The following is a 21,357-nucleotide window of genomic DNA, read 5'->3' on the forward strand; positions in this document are numbered from 1 at the left end:
TAACCTCATAAAGTCTTTTTTTCATTGAATAGATTTTTAAAACACTATGAAAACATTTATTGGACAAAGGATGACCTTCTTTTCATCATGATGAGGAAGAGAAATTACATATTTAAACAATCTTCAAATTCTCTTTTAAATACAAAATTGAAACATTGCAAATTTTTTCAAAATTTGGTCAACAAAAGACTACGTATGGCAAAATCCTCATATTTTAAAAGCTGACTAGAGTCAGCAGGAATATCAAAATATACCAGAAAATTTTAAATCTGCAATTAGAGAAATTAGCAATATGTAACGGTGCTCCAAAATCAATTATTCCCAACAATGCAGTAATTATGAGATCACAAGAGATAGCCGATTGTTTCAACCAATATTTTACATCTATAGGATCTACATTAGCCCAGGCCTTTAGCAATGCTCTAGGCCTTCCAGAGAGTGCGGAAAATTTGTATCTGTTACCAACAGACCTGCAGTTTCAGATTAGCAGTGTTGGTGAAGATTATGTTGAGGATTTGTTGCATAAGCTGAATGCAAATAAAGCTTATGCAACAATTATGCAGGTGCTGAAATTTTCACAAAGCTTGTGAAGATTGCAGCACCTGCTTTAAGGGGTAGTCTCATGAAAGCCGAAACAAACTAAACGACGCAAAGCGACGTCGCTGTCAGCTGTAAAGTGTTCAGCTAAAGACATTTCTGGCCGAAATAAACCATTTCGGTCCTGCACGAAATTTCGTGGCCGAACCCTTGTTCTAATTGGCTGGTTAAAATTCTAGCATGCGTCGAATTTCTTCCCTTACGTGCGTGTGAGCAAAGTTAAAAAAGAAATAGGACAATCTTTTTATTTCGTTAAATAAACAACATGAAACAATTTACCACAAGGCTTACCCGGACTTGTGATTGTGTTGCATAATTGTAAGATGTTGCAACTTAAGTTTTGTATAAATGTAAGCAAATTGTTGTGGTTTTCTTTCGTGTAGAATAGAAGTAATGTGTCATACTCATCCTGATGAAGAATCTTTGACTCATTTATTTATGTAAAACCACAGTACTATGATAAAGACAGTTTTTTTTTGTTATGTACTCAGCATAGAAAAACATTCACACGTTAACAAAAACTATAATTTTGCTGATGGGAAGGGTAGGCAAAATCTTTGTATTGAGTGGTTTATTTTGAGCAGTTGAACGATCTTCTGATAAATCTGTGGCATAATTGTAATTGTTAATTGTTTCTTCAAGTTTTTTGTTTATAATAGAAATATTTAGCTCAAATACATAAAAACTACCAATGAAACAATGTCCCGTCTCCATGCGTATGGTATCTAGGAAGCAAAGTGACTTCGGATGTCGTGTGACATGTGGCTTAGCCGAACCGAAGTAAAACAACCTCCGAACAAAACCTAAGTCGGTTCGGCCATCGTGTGACCGTGGCTGTAGCCTATCCTCTAGCTCATATTATAAATACTAGCTTACAGTTAGGTATATTCCCTGATAGCCTCTAATAGCAAAAAGCAAACTTTCGTCTAAGAAGGATTCAGTAAAGCTTTCATCAAATTATAGACAAATATTTATTTTGCCAGTTTTTAGTGAGATTTTTGAGAAAGTTGCTCATACACAAATATGCAAATATTCAAAAAATAACAACATTCTCACAACACAACAGTTTGATTTTTAAAAAAATTGAAGCACTAGCCAAGCATTAATTGAGCTCAAAAATAAAGTTTCGTCTGCAATGAACCATGGCAGAGCAGTACTAGCGATATTTTTTCATTTTAGTAAAGCTTTTGACACTATTGACCACAAATTATATACTCATTCACAAATTGAAATATATTCACTTTTCATTGTCTTCTATTCACTGGATAAAAACTACTTGGAATATAGAAGACAGGTAGCCGTTATAGAAAACTATAAATTTAGCTTTGCAAGTATAAATTGCGGCGTTCCTCATGGTTTTATCCTGGGTTCAACCTTATTCCTAATATATATTATGCTAACATCTACTAATCTTTTAGAACCTATTCAATATGCTTATGATAGAAATTTATTTTTCGAATCCAAAACTTTGAATAATCCCATTGATATAGGTGATAATGAACTTCAAAAAATTGAACAATGGTGTAATACAAGTAAACTAACTGTAATTGTGGACAAAACAATGTTTATTGTAATGAGAAATCATCAAAAGAAAATTAAATTAGAAAATCAATAAAAAATATTTGATTTGGAGTTAAACGAGACATCTTCAATCAAATTCTTAAGAATTCATGTGGACAGTCACCTGATATGGGACACACACATCAATAAGCTAAATAAGCAGATAGGATTTATGTCAGGCCTGATTAGTTGATGTTTTAAATTTTTACCTCAGAAATTAGAAACGCTCCATTTTGTTATTTTAAAAAAGTATTAATATCACAAAAACATCTAATGCGCATCGTATTTAATACACTACCACTGACTTCATCTCAGTCTTTGTTTGTTCCACTGCTTGGGTTGCCTGTTGATAAACTTTACCGGTATAAAATTCTCTTGATAGCTCATTGAAAATGTCATTCAAGGATGATAAAACAAAAAAGATTCACGCTATAACACCAGATTTTTAGAAACCAAACTACCTTTAGTATTAATTTATACTGCTTCAGGTCAAAAAACAATTGAATACAAAGTACCATCACAATGAAACTGTCTTCCAATAGACAAACGCAAACTTCTGCATTTACTAGGTTTAAGATTAATGTTAAAAGTCAAGGCCGTCTGTTTGAGTTTACCATTTCCTGTGGGCCCAGTGCTTTGGCTAGCTGTAGTGCTACTGCACATATGGACCTCATCATGCCTCAACAAATAGAAACTAAACCTTCATTTATTGTGGTAAACTCAATCAATATTATAACCATATCTTCATTTTGCCTAATGTTATATATTTCTACTAATTTATGAAATAAAATACACACATACAAATACATGTCATGAATAAGCTGAATGACTAACACGCCAGGTACAAAAGTTTCTTTACACGAGTATCAGCAATGTAACTAAGCTTATAACATAAATACAGACATAGAAGTCTATATACCCATTAATATCAGCATTTCAATTATATTTCTATTGTTTCAAACAAGTATATAGCTGCATTCCTCTTCACAAAATGACCTGAATTTGTATCTAGAAGCTTGTGAACTATTATGAAGCTCCGTTGAAACTCAGCCTACAACTGTTGTTAATCTCTCATCTTGGCTACAAAAAATGTGTAGCTTTTTTGAAAAAGACAAGCTCAATAAATTGAATGGTTGGATTATTTAGAGACAAAAACAAAGCCATCTTTTGGTGGAACTTTCATCATAATCCTCCATCAATCATAAGTTTGGTAAGTTTTTTGCTGGCTCCCCCCATCGGTCTCTCACTCTTCTGTCGGCCTCGGCTACTGTCACTCGGCCGACCGGGTCCTCATCGATGACCATGTCTCTTACCGAGTCAGGGCTTAGCGTGGTTGTGTTGTCAGCCCTTGGGTCGAGCTAAACAGCCGGCCGTGGTCTCGACGTTTTTTTTGCCACAAATTTATATATATGGTATGAATTGACTAACATGCTTTTGGTATTTTGACTTCGTTACCAAAGTTGAGCTACGAATATAAGTAGGTTATCTTAATGGTTATGTGACCACATCAATTAATCGTTTAGTATTTTAGTAAGTTTGAAAACCTTGTACAGCATGAATTGGTTTGACGTTGTCTTCTGAGTATTTCAAAAAGCGATCAAGCAAACACGTTATACATTACACAAACAAAAATTTTGAATGAAAAGTATTCAAAAGAATTGGAGTATTGTAAAAGCTACTTTAGGAAACAATATGCCTCTCAAGTGGTCTTAACTGGCATTGGCAGCTGATGCTTGAATATATGTGAGTGTGATTGTTCTTGCCATTATCGTATATCTATGTTGACCTATATGTGAGTTCATAGACATATTAGGCTGAGCAGTGTATTAGGTCAATAATTAATTCTGATTTGGTGTTTTTTTTTATTCTGGAGCTAGAAATTCTCTGTTGTAAATATTGGCATGAAGGGACAACTTCTTTACTGAAAGCTCACAATGTCTTTGTTATTTATAGTCTACTGGTATATTCTTGTAGTCTTTAGTAATTAGTAAGTTTTTTTTACTAATCTGTTTATAAATGGTAACTGTTAAGTGTGAGTGTGTGTTTCTTTCCTTTCTAGTCTATTCAATGAGTCATATTCTGACCTTTCTAATAATTGTTATTAGTGTTTACGGAGACATCAATATTATTCCCTATTGAACCTTATTTTAATCCCTAACAGTGAGAACTTATCAATGCGCAGCTATGATTCTTTGTAATGATCACAATTCTGGCTAGAGTTACCTATAAATCAGTGAGTACAGGTTTTAAGTTTCCTGTAAAGAAATGCCCCGATAATATTTGATCCGATATATGGTTGATTACACTATATCAAATATCAATCAGACTCCTATTACACCACTATAAGTAATAAGTGAACAACTGAGCTCATGTATTTGTATTAAGTTGTAATAGAGCCATCAGTTTATTTGGATCTTAGCCTCTTAGTCTCCCTGCTACATGTGCCATGAACTAATTGATGAAGAGGTTTGGTAAAGTTACATTTAGAGTTCTTCTGACAGGTACCTTTGCTTAGCTCAAGTTGATGTCAACTGACCAGGTATTAAATTGAAATACATTTAAAAAGGTCCTGGCTTCTACGTGAAAACAAACAGTCAGAAAATGTTGACTTGCCGGCACCCTCCATGAGCAAACCCACAGACAAATGCACTCCAGCGCAATCACTGCATACCCAGCCCAAACCATTGTTTCTCACACTACTAAGTACAAACCGGACACAGCAGGAGCTTTCTTATAAGACTCTGTGATATGAATAAATGAAGGATGATTAGCTTATGATAGATGTAGAATGCAGTTTGAAGTGTTTTATATTTAGCAAGGTAGCATCAACAACATTCATTAGCAGCTGTTTTTATTATAGCCACATTTTTCTTTACATTATAATCTTAGTGGCTCACAGTTCATAGCATTATGAATAAAAGCATAAGATTGACCCTTGACCTCCACTGCACATAAAAATACTTAAAACCTTACACGAGGAACATCTTGTTCTCCTTGAATCTCAAAGACGGTCAGGCTTGTAACTTAAAACTTTGCAACCTGCCCAACATCTATTTTGGCTTAGCTGGCTATTTACTAACATCAGACTAACAAATATTATATAGAAATTATATTGTTTTCAACAAAAATAATCACAAAAACTTTATATCTACTCAGAATTCTGTTATAAGACATTTTTATCCAGTCTCATCGTTAGCGCAGTCTGGTTCTTTGCTAAGCTCAGCAATTTTCATTATAATAGAATAATAAATTGTTTCTAATTGTCTAAAGCAAAGCTAAGAGTGTTAGGAAAAAAGATTGCCTTATGCAGGAGTCTAATTCAGATATTCCGTTTTCCAGCCAGGCATGCTATCAGCTGCCCTACTCGACTACCATACCAAATTGAAGAATAATTGTACGTATAGTTATTACACCTGATGATCTCTCACAGTGCACAAGACTGTCAGCATACTAGTACTCATAGAAGTTAAAAACATTTTTCAGCTTCTTGGGGTACATTCTCATCAGTTGGAGTTGTCCTTTCACACTCAATAAGTATAGCATGATTAACTATAGAGGCATGATTTATAAGAACTTAAAAGTGGTGCATTGGGAAAAGATGGAAGCACAGTTTCACATTTTTACTAGTACGTATAACGATGTGATCATGTGGTCTATGGCTACAGCTCATGCACTTTCAGATAGATTTCCCCCCTCTCTCAAGCATCTACAGCCAGTCGTTGGCTGACCACTGTTTTTGGTTTCAACAGACTTGTTATAAATTGATTTAGTTTTACTTCAGTTTATGTAAAACTATCAGCAAAAGTGTATGCAGTTTTACGCTATCAGAATTATTTTATATTCCATTGAAATTTTTTCTGTTCATATTTTTATTATATTACTAGATGTGCTACCCAGCATTGCCCGAGTAATAAAAAACTCTTTGATCAGAAAATTAAATTGTATTTAACATATAACAAAATTTTCCATTCTAACTTTTAAACTACATATCATGAAAGAAGTGTTTTGTGTAGTTGAAATAAATTAAAAGAGAAAATAAAAACAACTGTAAAGGTTTTCAAACTTTTGCAAACAGCTGTGACTTTCAAACTTCATATCATGAGGGAAAAGTTTTGTGCAAAACAACTGAATTAAAAATAAATAAAGCAACTGTAAAAGTTTTCAAACCACTGTAAATTTAAAATTTCGTAACTTTCAGCGACGTATATTATTAATAAAGCTGCCAGCTGCTGGGTGAACTGTCATTCACCACTCTTTGTAGTAATCATTTATATAATGCAGTGGAATGTGCTCTAATTTAGTTATTAGCTGTTTCTGTATATCAGGTTTGTATTACATTATTCATCAAGTGATTACATCAGTTTTCTTTTGTACACGGAAACTAACATGATTGATTTTTTATGGGTCATGGAAATGTATAGCCCAAATATAGAAGTCTAATTGTATTGTATGTTCACACTGAATTGCGCGTAATCATCGCTCTTGTATTTATTGTTCTTGTATTTCTTATTGTAGAATCAATACAGATCAATGCGAAAACTGTTTGGTTTGGCATTCAGTCAACTTATTGATTATAATAACAAAATAAACAAAGGTGCAGCACAGCTGGGCCAGTTGTAATCAGCTAACCTCTAATAGATAGCACAAGGGCTAGACTACTTCTTTTTAAAAAGATATACATGTATATGTGTTGTATAAATTATATATATAAGTATATAAATATAAATATTAAATATATGCGTTGTCTTGTAAGTCTAATTGTATTGTATGTTCACACTGAATTGCGCGTAATCATCGCTCTTGTATTTATTGTTCTTGTATTTCTTATTGTAGAATCAATACAGATCAATGCGAAAACTGTTTGGTTTGGCATTCAGTCAACTTATTGATTATAATAACAAAATAAACAAAGGTGCAGCACAGCTGGGCCAGTTGTAATCAGCTAGCCTCTAATAGATAGCACAAGGGCTAGACTACTTCTTTTTAAAAAGATATACATGTATATGTGTTGTATAAATTATATATATAAGTATATAAATATAAATATTAAATATATGCGTTGTCTTGTTTGAAAGTTTTAAAATAATATAAAAAGTATTTTGATGATGAAAACCTTTATTCAGTATACTAGGTGTTGTATTATAAACAGAACAAACCGTTGTTAAAAGGCTACAAAAAACTCTGCTTGTTTTGTCAGACAAATTATATTCCTCACAAAAATGCAGACTGCTGATATAATATGTTCAACTCAATTTTGTGTTTCAGGTTTTATAGTAATATGCATTACACTTTGGACAGCTTTCTATTGCCAGAGCTGTTATCCCAAACGCACTAAGGATGAATTGTTTATCTCATAATGTTTACCTAAAAGTTACTAGAGTAATTTGTATGTTTCTTCCTACAATCTATGCCTCTTACTGAAAAAGCAGAAAGTTGGCAAATCATGTCAAAATGACAGGTTTATCTTCAATATTAAATATCTCTTTAATAGGAAGATTAGACTTTGTCAATGCTTACTTTTGATTTTAGGTGATGGCATAGATTACTGTATTCATGTTAACTGAGTTGCATAAATTTAACATCTCAAGATCACCTTTCAACATTTTTCTCATTTTTTCATATTTCTCAAGCCATTTTGCTTCGAGGAAGTGAGTGTTTTGCTATAGTAAGCAATGACTCGTTCCTGGTCGCGATGCTGCTGTGACAGTATAGTTCCCAAACCGCACCCGCTTGCATCCGTGTCCAGGATATAAGTATTCCTTAGATCCGGATACCCCAGCACGGGAGCTGTGGTGAAGCTGTGAACGCAGGGTGTCAAAAGCCTGCCTGCTCCTCGCCTGTCCATCTCCAGGGCTCTTCCTTTCCCACCAGCCGATGGAGGGGTTTCTCCATGGTGGCAAACCTTTGGATGTACTGCCGGTAGTGCCCAACAGTACCCATGAACCCTTGCAGTTTCCGGACTCTATTCGGGGTTGGCCACCGCTTAACCACCTCCACTTTGGCTGGGCCCGTGGCAACCTCTTTGCTACTTACTATGTAGCCCAGGTACCACACTTGAGACTGTAGCAGCTTGCACGTTGACGGTTTGAGCTTGAGTCCGGCTTTCTGTAGTCGCTGGAACACTTCCTCCAGCCACTGGAGGTGGGTTTCAAAATCAAGTGCAATAACAATCACATCATCAAGCTACAATAGTAACGTATGCCAGGGGAGCCCGTGCAACACTCTCTCCATCAATTGCCGAAAAGTGGCTGGGATGGAAGTCAGTCTAAAAGGAAGGACTCTCCATTTCCACAAACTCGAGCGAGTGATGAAGGCTGATTTTTCCTTGGCATCTTCATCCAGCCAAACCTGTCAGTATCCGCTGACGAGATCGAGGGTACTAAAATATCAGCTTCCAGCCAAAGCATCCAATCTTGTGTCTATCTGGGGAAGGGGATAGGCGTCTTGTTCTGTTACCGCTTTGAGCCTGCAGCAATCCACACAGAACCACCATTTTCTATTCTTTTTCTTTACTAATACAATAGGTGAGCTCCACGCTCCTCTAGCCGGTTCAATCAACCCTCTGGCCAACAGGTCCTGTACCTGTTTTTTGACCTCAGCTGCTTTTTTAGGCCCTAAGCGGTGAGAGGATTGACAAATAGGTCATAATGGGTATGGAGTCCTCCACGAGCAAAGTTTTACTCATATCGTCATCTTCAGTGCTAAACACTTACCCATACTTGGTCAGTAGAGTAGCCAGCTTTCTTGCCTGCTCTGCGTTCTGGCATAAAGGTCTGACAGTCTGGTGCAGTTCCTAGAGATGCTGGGAGATCTGTGGCTTGGCCTTGACTTGGGCGATCGTCACAGCAGGAGCCTCCCTAAAAGGGAGGGCGCCGGCAATGGGAGGAGGTGCTTCCACACTAGTGTAGTTGCCTACGGTGGTTCCCAAATAGATGGTCAGGGATTGCGGGTTTGGGTTGAGACACTTAACCAACACCTTTCCATCTGCTCCGGGTCATTCAAGCTTGTAGCAAAAGGCAGGCCTTCAGGGTACCCTTCTATTATCTCGAGTGGACAGGAATTTTGTGGGGTCAACCTACATCTGACCGCAACCTCTGTCCTAGCTGGCACAACCAAGTCCCTAATTACCTTGACTTTATTCTGGAGGAGCTTCTCATTTTGGTGGGTACAAGCCAATAGCTTCCCATCCACCTTCACTACGGGTTGAGCGAACGCCATCGAGCAGTGGTGTGCTATAAAGAAGGGCATGCCAAGAATTGCGTCTTCACTAACCTGACTGACTATGAAGACTTCTTCAGTCTTCACTTGCGAAACCTTACTGGGTGCCGGATTACACTGTAAAAGGTTAACCTGGTGCCATCAGCGAGCAGGCCATGGGTGCCACTCTCCTCCAATTGTTTTTTTATACCTCAGGGAAGTCCGTCAAACACCTGTTTTTCCAATAGGTTAGTGGTGCATCCGGTATCCAACGGGAAGTGCACTGCTCGACCTTCGATTTTAGCTGGTAGGGAGTAACTGGTAGAGTGTGGGCACCCCAGCAGGTGCGCTTGTGCAAGTTCCCTGTGCTTGAAGGAGGCTGCCTGAGGCTACTCCGTTTGTGCGGGTAGAGAACATGCCTGGGCGAGTTTCTTTAGATGGCGGGGGCTGTCCTCTGCAAGACAGGGTGCCAAGGTACTTGAGAGAAAGGCACAGTGCTTACTTCGGGAAGACTCATGCCTGAATCTTCTATGTGTAGTGGTTGGAACATGTTCTGGGTGGCTGTGGGGGTTGCTTGAGGTGAAGTTCTGGGTCAGCCTGACTTTCTTGGATAGGTCCATCCAGGTGAGACCTTAGCTGAAGCGGTACTTCGTGTTTTCCTGGTTTTTGCAAGGGCCTTATTGCAGCTAGTAGTGGGTGCAACTGCTGCGACTTTATCCATTTCCCGAATCTTTTTTCTCTTTTGACTGGAACACTCCTTTCGGAGTTTTTCCATACCTCCACATCTCCAACAAATGTCAGGCTTACTTTCTAAAGGCTCTGTTGGCTTGTTTTTCAGCTGCTTGACCCGTTCCTTCAGCTGCTTTATTGTGGATATCAATATATTCAAGGTGTCCTGTTTGACACCGCATACTGCACCATGCCCCGTATTGGACTCTGGGTCTTTTATTTTTTTACCACAGTCCAGACGGTTCTGCCCAGAGTCAGTTTTTCTTCAGATTTGATCTGAAGAAATTCCCCTCCAGCCCGTACCACATCTGAGAGAGTCTCCGTGGGTACCGCTAAGAGATGCCGCTGTAGGGAGGGATGGTTTAGGGAGTTTGAGAAATACTCATTTGCCATGTTGCTTCTTAACGGTTTGGGCAGTTCCTCGTAGGCTATTTGGACTAGCCGTTCAATTTCCATTGCGTGTTCCTGCAGGGAGGTTTGGGTTTTTTTTTTAACTGTTCAACTTTGCTTGGGCTTGTCGGGATATAGTCTAAATCGGGTTCGGATGGCTTTAAAGATGGCTGCCACCCTGACTGCTTCTCCGCAGGACTCCGCCTTTCCCTTCAAGGCCTTTCTGAGGGGCAGTGTGCTGGCCCCTTCGACCCACCTATTTGCAGCTGCGATTTTTCTAAATCTGGTAATGAAGTATTCTTCATCTCAGGCGCCATTATACTCGAGCGTTTTGAACTGGGAGGCCAGTTCCGGGTTCCAACTTAATCTGAAAGGTTGCCTAATAGTGTCAGCTAGTCGGTCCGTGTATCGGTCTACACTCCTTGTTCTCCTTTGAGACATGTCTTGAGCTTCTCTTCGAGCGAAGGAGACTGGTATAGACGATCGTGGCCTGACTTGGAGTGTTTAAGCCTTTTTTGGCAGTATAGAGCGCCTTACAGAGGGGGGATGGTTTGCGTAGTGCCAGTCATCAACTCTTCTCTCGAGTGCTGGATAACTTGTTTATTTTAAAACACCAGGTTTCTCTACAAATGTGGGGGATAGCCGTAGATCTATTTTGGCCCAATTTGGAAGCCCCGGTGTTTGCTATACTACTCCGGTTTTCCTCTACTGAGGTCTGCTGGAGTTTGATTTCTAAATTCTCAGATGGTGTCTGCCGAGTTTGGCGCATTTCCACTGTCATCACCAGCGTAAAAGACTTTGCCTGCCTTTGCTTGGCACGATCTAAATTACTACAAGAAGATAAGTGAATGCGTCTAGTTTCTTTCAATTTTATTATTGAAGGAAATTCTCCTAGCCTAGGAGCGTATAGCTTTTTGTTCTGCTCAACTGAGTGAGCGCGCTCCTTTATATACAATAAACTCACCTGTTCCGGCTAGCGGAACCGAGTAAAACCCGTATAAAATTAATAATAAACAGACTCTCTAATCCAATGGCATGGTTATAATACAGCGATAAACGAAGACATAATAGCGATATAGTATATAGACAAGTTAATAACGATATAATAAAAAGAAGAACACAGCATGCAAGATATAACATATAAAAATATTTACACGAATTACGGAGTCATGGCTCGGCGTCCACCACAATATGTACAACTGTGATAAGCTTGATATAGTTACAGTAACTATAGAAACTGTGTTTTACCTTAGCATTAGCTTAACTGAATCATTACCAAATGCTCATTATTTTACTGTCTCGTGTCTCGAGTCTCGAAATTTTATAAGACAGTGTCTCGAGTCTTGTCTCGAACTTAAAAAGCCTGTCTTGTTCCACCTCTATTACCTGGAACTATAAGATTTGTATTAAAATGTAACTAAAATAATGCAAGAATAGTGTGACAATGTTTTGCAGTTGCAGTCAGGTTTATATAAATTTCTTCTTCACCTTCTTTACATCACTTAAAGTTCACCTTCACCTTTTTTATATTACTGCTCAAGATTTAAGATTGTGACAGAAGTGCTCATTAAGAATATGTTCAACTGTGATAAGCTTGATATAGTTCCAATAACTAAAGAAAACTGTGTTATATCTTAGCATTAGCTTAACTGATTCCACAAACATCCACAAAGAGTTTATTAACACTAGATACTATATCAAATATTAATTCTTTAGTTTTATCATCTGCGGATTATTTAGCTCTGTTTGCAGCACTGTAGGTAAACTAATCACTGTCAAAATACATTGTGAATAGTGTCTTTCGTCAGCGGTCTTTTGTCGGAGGTCTTTCGTCGGCGGTTTTCTATCATTGATGTGTTCGATAGCAATTAATATCTTGCAATGAATGATCTCCACCAGAATGTAATTGAACTCGCAATGGCTGCAACTGCAAGTATGCAAACACGTGCATCTAACCATGAGGCTAAGCCATTTGTATTTTAATTAGTTCAACTACAATACTCCTATCACATTTAAAGCTAAATATGTATGTTTTATTTTGAATTAATATTACCTTTGGCATTTTTTTTTTTGACACTTTGTAAAAAAGTTAATTCAATATCCATTTTTTTTTAATTGTAATAATTATTCAATTGTGCAGTTTCAATTTCAAATGTTCTGTGACTGTGCAACTGTAACAGAATCTTCATTTTTCATGAATCTTTTTAAATCTTCATTTTCTGATTATTGCAAATGGCCATCACTAGAAATTGTAAAACCAAAGAATTTTCACATAGACTATCACAAGTGGGAATTGCTTTTACATTCTCTCTCAGTTCGGTCACCAAGTACCCTTGTGCACTTCCCGGATGTATTTAATTTCTACATCTCATTTTTGCTTTGAGCCAGTATCAACAAACTGAAGGTGCCAGTATTATAGTTGTACTTAAAGTTTTGATGGATAGCTTATGCAGCAACAGTAACCTTTTTACGTACACACGCACACACGCTCCCTTGCACGCTTGCTTGCATGCTTGCACACACACGCACGCACACACGCACGCACACACGCACGCACACACACTTTTATGTATTGTTGTTATTGTACTAAATCATACTTTATCTAGCCATTACTTGCTAATTAATTCCCATTTGAATAACTTTACAATTGTTTTAGTTTTTCTCTTAATTTATTTTAACTGCCCAACAATACTTTACTCTTGATAGGAGGTTTAACAGTTATGATGGCAAATGTTGTATAGGTTAAACAAAAATAAATTTTCTGTGCAAAGATTGTTTTTTACTCTGGCAAAGTCGGTCACTTAGTATCTACTTGAGTATACATATAAACTTCAGTGTTTGTTTGTATTTTGGTGGTCTCTCTATTCATGTGTTCAGTTATAGCGACAAAGTTTTATAAATAAAAAATTTGTTGTACACTGTATTTGGTCTTTGATCCTCTAGTTATGTAGACAAGCATTTACTTAATATACTGAACTGTTCAACTAGGATTTCTATGAAATAAATTGTACACATACTCATTTCACGTGTCAGTCTTTCATGGCTTCCCCCTAAACATTTCAGCTAGCATTAGGCTAGAACTGTTGGCCAGAAGAAAAATGTTTAAACTCACATGGGCTTCAAGACTAATGCAATCAGTATAGAACGGTAGTAGGCACTGCAGCTTGTACAGTATAGTGTGCTATTAATATAGTGTGCTATTAATATAGTGTGCTATTAATATAGTGTGCTATTGATATAGTGTGCTAACATACTGTTTGAGATTCAGAAGACAAACCTTTGACACCTACATAAAAAATATGTGATGCTATCACAAAGACGTTTCATAACAGACCACAAAGTATAGCTTAAACTCCAATTGACCTTTTAACCAAAAAAGCATAGCAGGTTACTGAACTGAGAGAAAGATTTTTAAACCCAAGGCTACACGATGTGATACAGATATATTTAGTATGCGTCAAAAACATTTATCAAAGGTGTCTGCTATTACAGCACCTACGCCACAGTGCAGTCTGTGCTACAGTACTCAAGCATATACTAGAAAGGACAAGATGGATATCATCTTACAATTAGGCAAGTTGACCCAAACACAGGTAATGAAGCACAAAAGAAGACAGTATCTGCCATGGATTTTTATGCTTTTAGGATAATGATACGAAACACAGGATCAAACCACTTACTCAGATGCAAACACCTGCTCCATCAATTTCTGACAGACATGTACACAAAAATTGAAAGTGAAAGATTGGCTTATATTAGACATAACCAAAGAAGACTTAGAGCTGACAGTTGCATTCACCTAAGAGACGCTATGCTAAACGATGATGCACAGAACATCGGCCAATTAGTCATTCTTCCTTTACTGGAAGCCCTCGATACATGCATGAGTATGTCCAAGATGCTATGACCTATGTTAGACAACATGGAAGGCCAGATCTATTTATAATATTAACGTGCGATCCAAAATGAACGGGTATTGAAGAAGCTCTCCTAGATGGACAAGCAGCTCATGACAGACATGACATTGTAACTAGAGTATTTGGGCTAAAAGTGAAACTACTGCTCAACTTGCTAACCAAGGGAAAAAGTTTTGGCGATGCTCAAGGTTTCCTTTATTCAATTGAATGGCAAAAACGAGGTCTGCCTCATTGTCATCTTCTTTTATGGCTGGTAGAAAAAATACGCTCATTTCAGGTCGACTCAATAACATCTGCAGAAATTCCAGATAATGAGGAGGACCCAACTCTGTACAGCATCGTTACCAAGCAAATGATACATAGGCCATGTGGCAACCTCAATTGCCTTTCTCCCTGTATGAATGACGGAAAATGCACCGAACAATACTCGCGAGCACCAATTCATGACACTCTGACTGCCGATGATGGGTATCCACAGTATAGAAGACGAATGCCAGAGATGGGAGGACATTTTGCAATAATTCAATGCGGTGGTACAGAAATAGAAATTGCCAACAAATGGATTGTGCCATACTGCCCTCTTTTATCAAAGATTTTCAACATCCATCTAAATGTGGAATATTGACATTCGATTAAATCCATAAAATACATTTGCAAAGGTAGTGATCAAGCAGCTTTTGTTATAGAAAATAACAGGGATGAAGTTACTACTTTTCAAACTGGTAGATATATTTCCAGCAATGAGGCTGTTTGGAAGATTTTAGGTTTGCCAGTTCATCAGAGACATCCTGCAGTAACACACTTTATTGTACATCTGGAAAATGGACAGCGAGTATACTTCATTGAGGAGAACATTGAACAACGTGTACAGGAACCACCAACGACTACTTTAACAGAATTTTTTAAAGCCTGCCAAAATGATGAGTTCGCTCAAACTCTACTATATCATCAAATGCCTAATTACTACACATGGACAGCACAGAAAAAGTGGCGATCTAGAAAACAAGGAAAAGTGGTTGAAAACTGGCCTCACATACGTGCATCAGATGCGCTGGGAAGAGTATACACCATTCACCTAACAAACGTAGAATGTTTTCACTTACGCATTTTACTACAAAAAATTACGGGACCTAATTCGTTTCAACAGCTTCGAACTTTCGACGGAATCGTTTGTTCAACATTTAAGGAGGCATGTCTCAAACGAGGATTACTAGAAGGTGACAGACAGAGGCACAACACTCTTCAGGAAGCTTCAGTTTCAGATTCACTTTTTTGGTTGCGTAATCGGTTTGCTGTTATTCTTATTAGCGGCAATCCTTCTGATCCTAAACAATTATGGCTAGATCATAGAGAAAGCATGAGTGATGATGTACGCAGACAATTGAATCAACTTCAACCGCAGATCTCTTTAGATTTCGGAGCTGAAATTTTCAACAAAGCTTTGATTTTGTTAGAAGGCAAAGTCATTAACATTTCTGGAAAGAGACTAGAGCAACTCGGATTCACATTGCCATGCAAAGATTTAGACTTGCTTCCACAGATAGAATTGCTACGAGAAACCAACTATGACATGGTAAAGTTAGATAGATTTGTTAGCAGCACCGAACCAAACCTTACATTTGATCAGAATTTAGTTTATGGAAAAATTTTAAAAGCTGTGGATGATGAGCGTGAAGCGATCTTTTTCTTGGACGCTTCCGGTGGAACTGGTAAAACTTTTTTGTTCAATCTTTTGCTTGCTAAAATCAGATCTAACCGACAAGTCGCACTGGCAGTCGCATCTTCAGGTATAGCCGCTACGTTGCTGGAAAGTGGAAGAACGTCTCATTCCATGTTTAAACTACCATTAGATATAGGACGCCTGGAGACTCCTGTTTGCAACATCAGTAAAGGTAATGGATTGGCTCAATTGTTACAGACCACAAAATTAATTGTTTGGGATGAATGCACAATGGCACATAAAACAATATTGGAAGCTCTGGATCACACGCTTGAAGACCTTAATAACAGTGACAAACTTATGGATGGTGTATGTGTACTTCTTGCTGGCGATTTTCGTCAAATCCTACCGGTCATACCTAGAGGAACTCCAGCTGATGAACTCAAAGCTTGCTTAAATGATTCTTATATATGGCACTGTGTAGAAGTTTGTAAACTAACGACAAATATGAGAGTGCATCTGGGAGGGGATGACGCTTTGGGGGAGTTTTCTGCACAACTTTTTAATATCGGTGAGGGAAAGCTACCAGTTAACAATAAGCTAATCTCTCTATCTGATAATTGCGGATCTATTGTAAACACAGAAGACAATTCACTACAAAAAGTGTACCCAAATATTCACAAAAACTATCTTCTGCACCAATGGCTGAAAGAAAGGGCAATTCTGGCACCTAAAAATGACACTGTTGACCACATCAATCAACTGCTTCTTCAAAACTTCCTCGGATTACGACTTCATTCCTAAGCATAGACTGTGTTGTTGAAGAGAATGACTCTGTCAACTATCCTACAGAATTCTTGAACTCTTTACAGCCTGCCAGTATGCCTCCTCATAATCTTCAACTATGCGTTGGTGCTCCAGTTATGCTTCTTCGCTATTTGGATTTACCTAGACTTTGTAATGGAACAAGATTGATCATTGAAAATCTATCCCTAAATTTTATTTGTGCTACTGTGCTTACCGGAGCTGCGATGGGTGAAAAGGTTTTTATCCTTAGAATACCACTAATTCCGACAAATGTGCTGTTTCAACTTAAACGTATTCAGTTTCCTATTTAGTCTAGTTGGTAGAGGGGGTCTGCGTGCACCCCCCGGAAATCAATTTCTAATTGATGTCTTCCTATGGGGAAAAATGTGTAGAAAACAGTTTGCTATGTTAAAAATTTGAAATATTGTCCCACGTGCCTATTTTATGCAAATTAAGCCGCCATTACATGAAAATACTAAAATCGCTATAACTCCGCCAATGCAACAGATAACTGCAAAAATAAGGTGTCTAGACCCAGGTTTTGAGGGTCTAGCATCAATATAAGACTAGTCTCATAGTGACCACATGTGTTCCTGACATGTAAGATATGCAAATTAGTGCCGCCATTACTGAAAAATCTATTTTTACCATATCTTTGCAAATGTTATAGCAATCAAAAAGGACATGTTGTCTGTACCCTTGTTTTATGGGTTGATGTTTATTATTAGACTATATTTGAATGTGCCTTTTGCTTATTTGTTTTATTATAATGAGATATAGTCAGGTAATGAGAGATTCTGAGGGTACTTACCAATTAGTGTTTATTAAGCAGTGAAATATTTTTTATCATTTCATCATAGGTGGCAACACTTTACTGAATAGGAGAGGATGTGATTCATTGAATCCGTGTCATTTATATTGGATGAAGCAGTGTGTTTTTCAGCAATTTTTGAATAATTCTAGGTTTATCTTTTCTAGGTTTATCATAATTTAGTCTGCTTATAGTCAGATAGGTAAAAGGTGTTTATATAATCTCTCAAGCTCTATTTGATAAGACAATTAATGCAATTACTTGCATGACTTAGTGTCATTGGTAGTAATATTTCAAAACACTTCATCATGTTGGTTATAGGCCTATACTTCTCATTTCAGAGTAATAGTTTTGGTATAAGTTCGCCATCATGCCAAAGCGAAGGAATGCTAAATCTGCCAGCACTGAACGCACCAGCCTGAGCAAAAAGCCTGCTTCACCTGCACCTGTATGCATGCTTCATATGTTATCCATCTCTGATCATGGGCCTTTTACCCCACTCAGTAGAATCAAAGGAACTGCATTTGATAAACTAAAGCACCTTCATGAAATCCGGGACCTGCGGCTCTGTCAGCCACATGCATCTCCCTATCGTATGCAGTCTGTATGCGACCAGATTCCTGAGACTGTCCCCAAGGACCTTGAAAATAATGGGTATCACCGTCAGTGTTATCAGCGGTTCTCTGGCAATCTGCATCTTATAGAAAATAAGACAACTGAGCAACCACAGGCATCCACCTCGCTATTGCATTCACCTCGTAGACATTCAACTGGACCTGTCTTTTCAGAGGAGTGCATTTTTTGTGAGAAAGTAGAGATCAAAGGTGCTGATCGAAAAACTGTACGACCTGTCCATTTCTCATCTTGGAGAAACAAGGAAAATGCATGGGAACAAATTGAATTGAGAGCTGAAAAAATGGGCATGTTTCGGCTTCATAGACGTGTGAAAAATGTAGACCTCTTTGCTGTAGAAGCAAAACATCATCCATCATGTTTGAGATCATTCCACACCGCATTTGCTAACTTTGAACGCGGGGTTAACAGAGCAAATGACTCAAAGCGTACTGAACACGCGAAGATTTAGGCCGCTTATGAGAAGGCACTGAATTTTGTACGGGAGCACATTCGAACTCATGTCATCCAACGGAATGAAGTCCTGCATCTATCATCATTGCGCCTGCTCTATATTGAAGAACTGAAACGCAATGGGCAGGAGAATGAAAACTACCGCTCAGAGAAACTCCTGAAACGTCTACAAAATGATTCAATCAAGGAGCATGTGTCCTTTCTGAAGGTTGATCATGACAAACTTGATGCAATTTCATTTTGGCTTGTGTACAATTCCAATATTTCGGTTAACGATGCTTTAGCACAAGCTTACACGCTTGGTAGCAAAGACAAATACCAAAACGCTGCTTCTTCGCAGTAATATTCTACAGGCTTACAAAGACTCCAAAGTCCTCCCATGGCCGCCAACATTAGATGATATGGACCTCAGCTGTGATGATCTACTACCATCTGATCTCATTCGTTTTCTAAGCATGGTGATGTCAGGAAAAGAAGACATAGATACAAGTGAAAAGATGAAGCGACTGGTATTCTCCATTGGGCAAGACATTTGCCGTGCAGTGTCAGATGGAAAATGGAAATTACCAAAGCACATGCTACTGTGTGTGACTGTTCGACACTTTTTTCGTAGCAAGCAGCTCACCAAGATATTGCACCGACTTGGTCACTCCGAGACATATGATTTTGGTTTAGAGATGGAAACTGTACTGGCCAAGGTCCTGGATGAGGTATCAACCTATCTCACACCCCAGATTGTGACAGGAGAGGGCAACATGGTATTTCATTGTGAGTGGGACAACCTCAACAAAACTACAACGAATGTTCATGGCAGCAATATTGTCAACAGTGCTGGGGGAATCATGGTACAGGAGGTCAAGCCCAGGATCCAAAATTCAAATGTCCGAATGCTTCCAATGATGGATAAATCCAAACAGCGTAGCTTGAAAGTTGATACACCAGAAACCCTCCCACCCCTGCACTCCACTCGTATTGGACCAGGGTTTCCAGATAGCTCTTCATTCACACCACCTGTTAAAAATGAAACAGTTTATACTATCAAGAAAGAAGAGTACTACGTCTGGCTCTTCAGCAGGTATATTGGAAGCAGTGGTGAACAGCCTGTGCCTGGACTAGGGGGGTTCATCTCTGCAACTGAAACTCCGCCACCAAGGAAATCAACTGTTGACTACTTTACACCTATTCATCAACCAATAACTGACAACACAGTCGTTCGTGAGCTACTGAAGCGGTCTGAGGCAGCCACAGCCGAGGTGGGTCAGAAATGGGTCCTCAATACATTTGACCTTGGCGTTTGTATGAAGGCACTCTCCATTATTTGGCGTTGGCCAGAAGAGTTTGCCAAACATGTAATGATTGGCCCCTTTCACACATCCATGAACTTCATCGGCATGCTCACAGGCCACAAAATGAAGGGTTCAGGATACACTGAGATTCTCTTAGAGGCACAGCTTGTGACAAGTGGATCCATAAAAGGTGTTCTTAGCGGAAAAGCATATGCTCCAAAATCCAAAATATGCTCAATGACCTTTTTTGTTTCAGGTCGAGGTGCTTGAGATGCCCACTATATACAGTAACCAGGAAGAGACAGATACGAGAGTGGTGTTGTACCTACATCATGCTGCTGCTCTTGGTTACAAGAATGCTGTGGTTAGAACCCCTGACACGGATATCTTCGCGATTCTACTCTACCATGCCCATGCTATCAAACTGACTGTGTACCTTGATACAGGATCAGGAAAACAACGTCAGCTCATCAATGTATCTGAGCTTGCACAATCATTAGGGGAGGACTACTGTGCTACCCTTCTTGGCTTCTATGTCTCCACTGGGGAAGATTGTACCAGTGCTTTCAAAGGAAAAGGGAAGGTCGGTCCACTAAAAAAGCTTGAGAAGAACCCGAGATTCCACAAGGTGTTCAGAGAACTTGGGAATGACTGGAGCATAAATGGCCTAATGTTGAACCAGTTAGAACAATTCACTTGTTTGATGTACAGCCAAAGTCGTGATTTGTCTGCGGATGCCGTCCGATCTAAGATGCTTCGAAAGATGGTAGGAGAAAATGAAAAATTAACATTAAAATCTAAGGTGGACTTTGCTCGCCTCCCTCCATGTCTTTCAGCATTGAAGCCCCATGTCCAGCGTGTGAACCACCGGGTTTGTTTGTACAAACGAGCTAACGAATCCATTTGTGAAAAGTCAAACCCCTACGGCGAGGGCCAGGGATGGATAAAGACAGAAGAAGGCATGCTGGAACCATTGTGGTCATGTGGTCCAGTACTACCTACCTCACTAGTTGATCTCTTTGAAACTATTGATGATCAAGAGGAAGCAGAAGATAATTGCGAAGACGAAGAAACAGATTCATTTGACTTCGACAGCAATGAAAGCGATGACGATTGTAGCTTGTGATGACAGGGAACATTTAGATGATTTCCAGAAGCATCTATATCTTTATTTTTTTTCTTCTTAATGTGCAAATGACACTTGTGATGAAAAAACGACTGGTCTTATTATGTTCTTTCACCCTTAAAATACGAGTACATGCAGATTGCTATAACATTTGCAAAGATATAGTAAAAATAGGTTTTTCAGTAATGGCG

The 21,357-nt window shown here is 38.5% G+C and overlaps 1 protein-coding gene across 1 annotated transcript; it reads left to right on the plus strand.

Annotated features, from left to right (window-relative positions):
- Positions 1–15,747: 15,747 nt before the first annotated feature.
- Positions 15,748–16,854, plus strand: LOC137405118 (uncharacterized). The gene has a single exon (XM_068091342.1). It carries the CDS (start codon positions 15,748–15,750, stop codon positions 16,852–16,854), a length of 1,107 nt encoding a protein of 368 aa, XP_067947443.1.
- Positions 16,855–21,357: the final 4,503 nt, after the last annotated feature.

Source organism: Watersipora subatra, chromosome 9, assembly GCF_963576615.1.
Source record: "Watersipora subatra chromosome 9, tzWatSuba1.1, whole genome shotgun sequence".
Lineage (NCBI taxonomy): Eukaryota > Metazoa > Bryozoa > Gymnolaemata > Cheilostomatida > Watersiporidae > Watersipora > Watersipora subatra.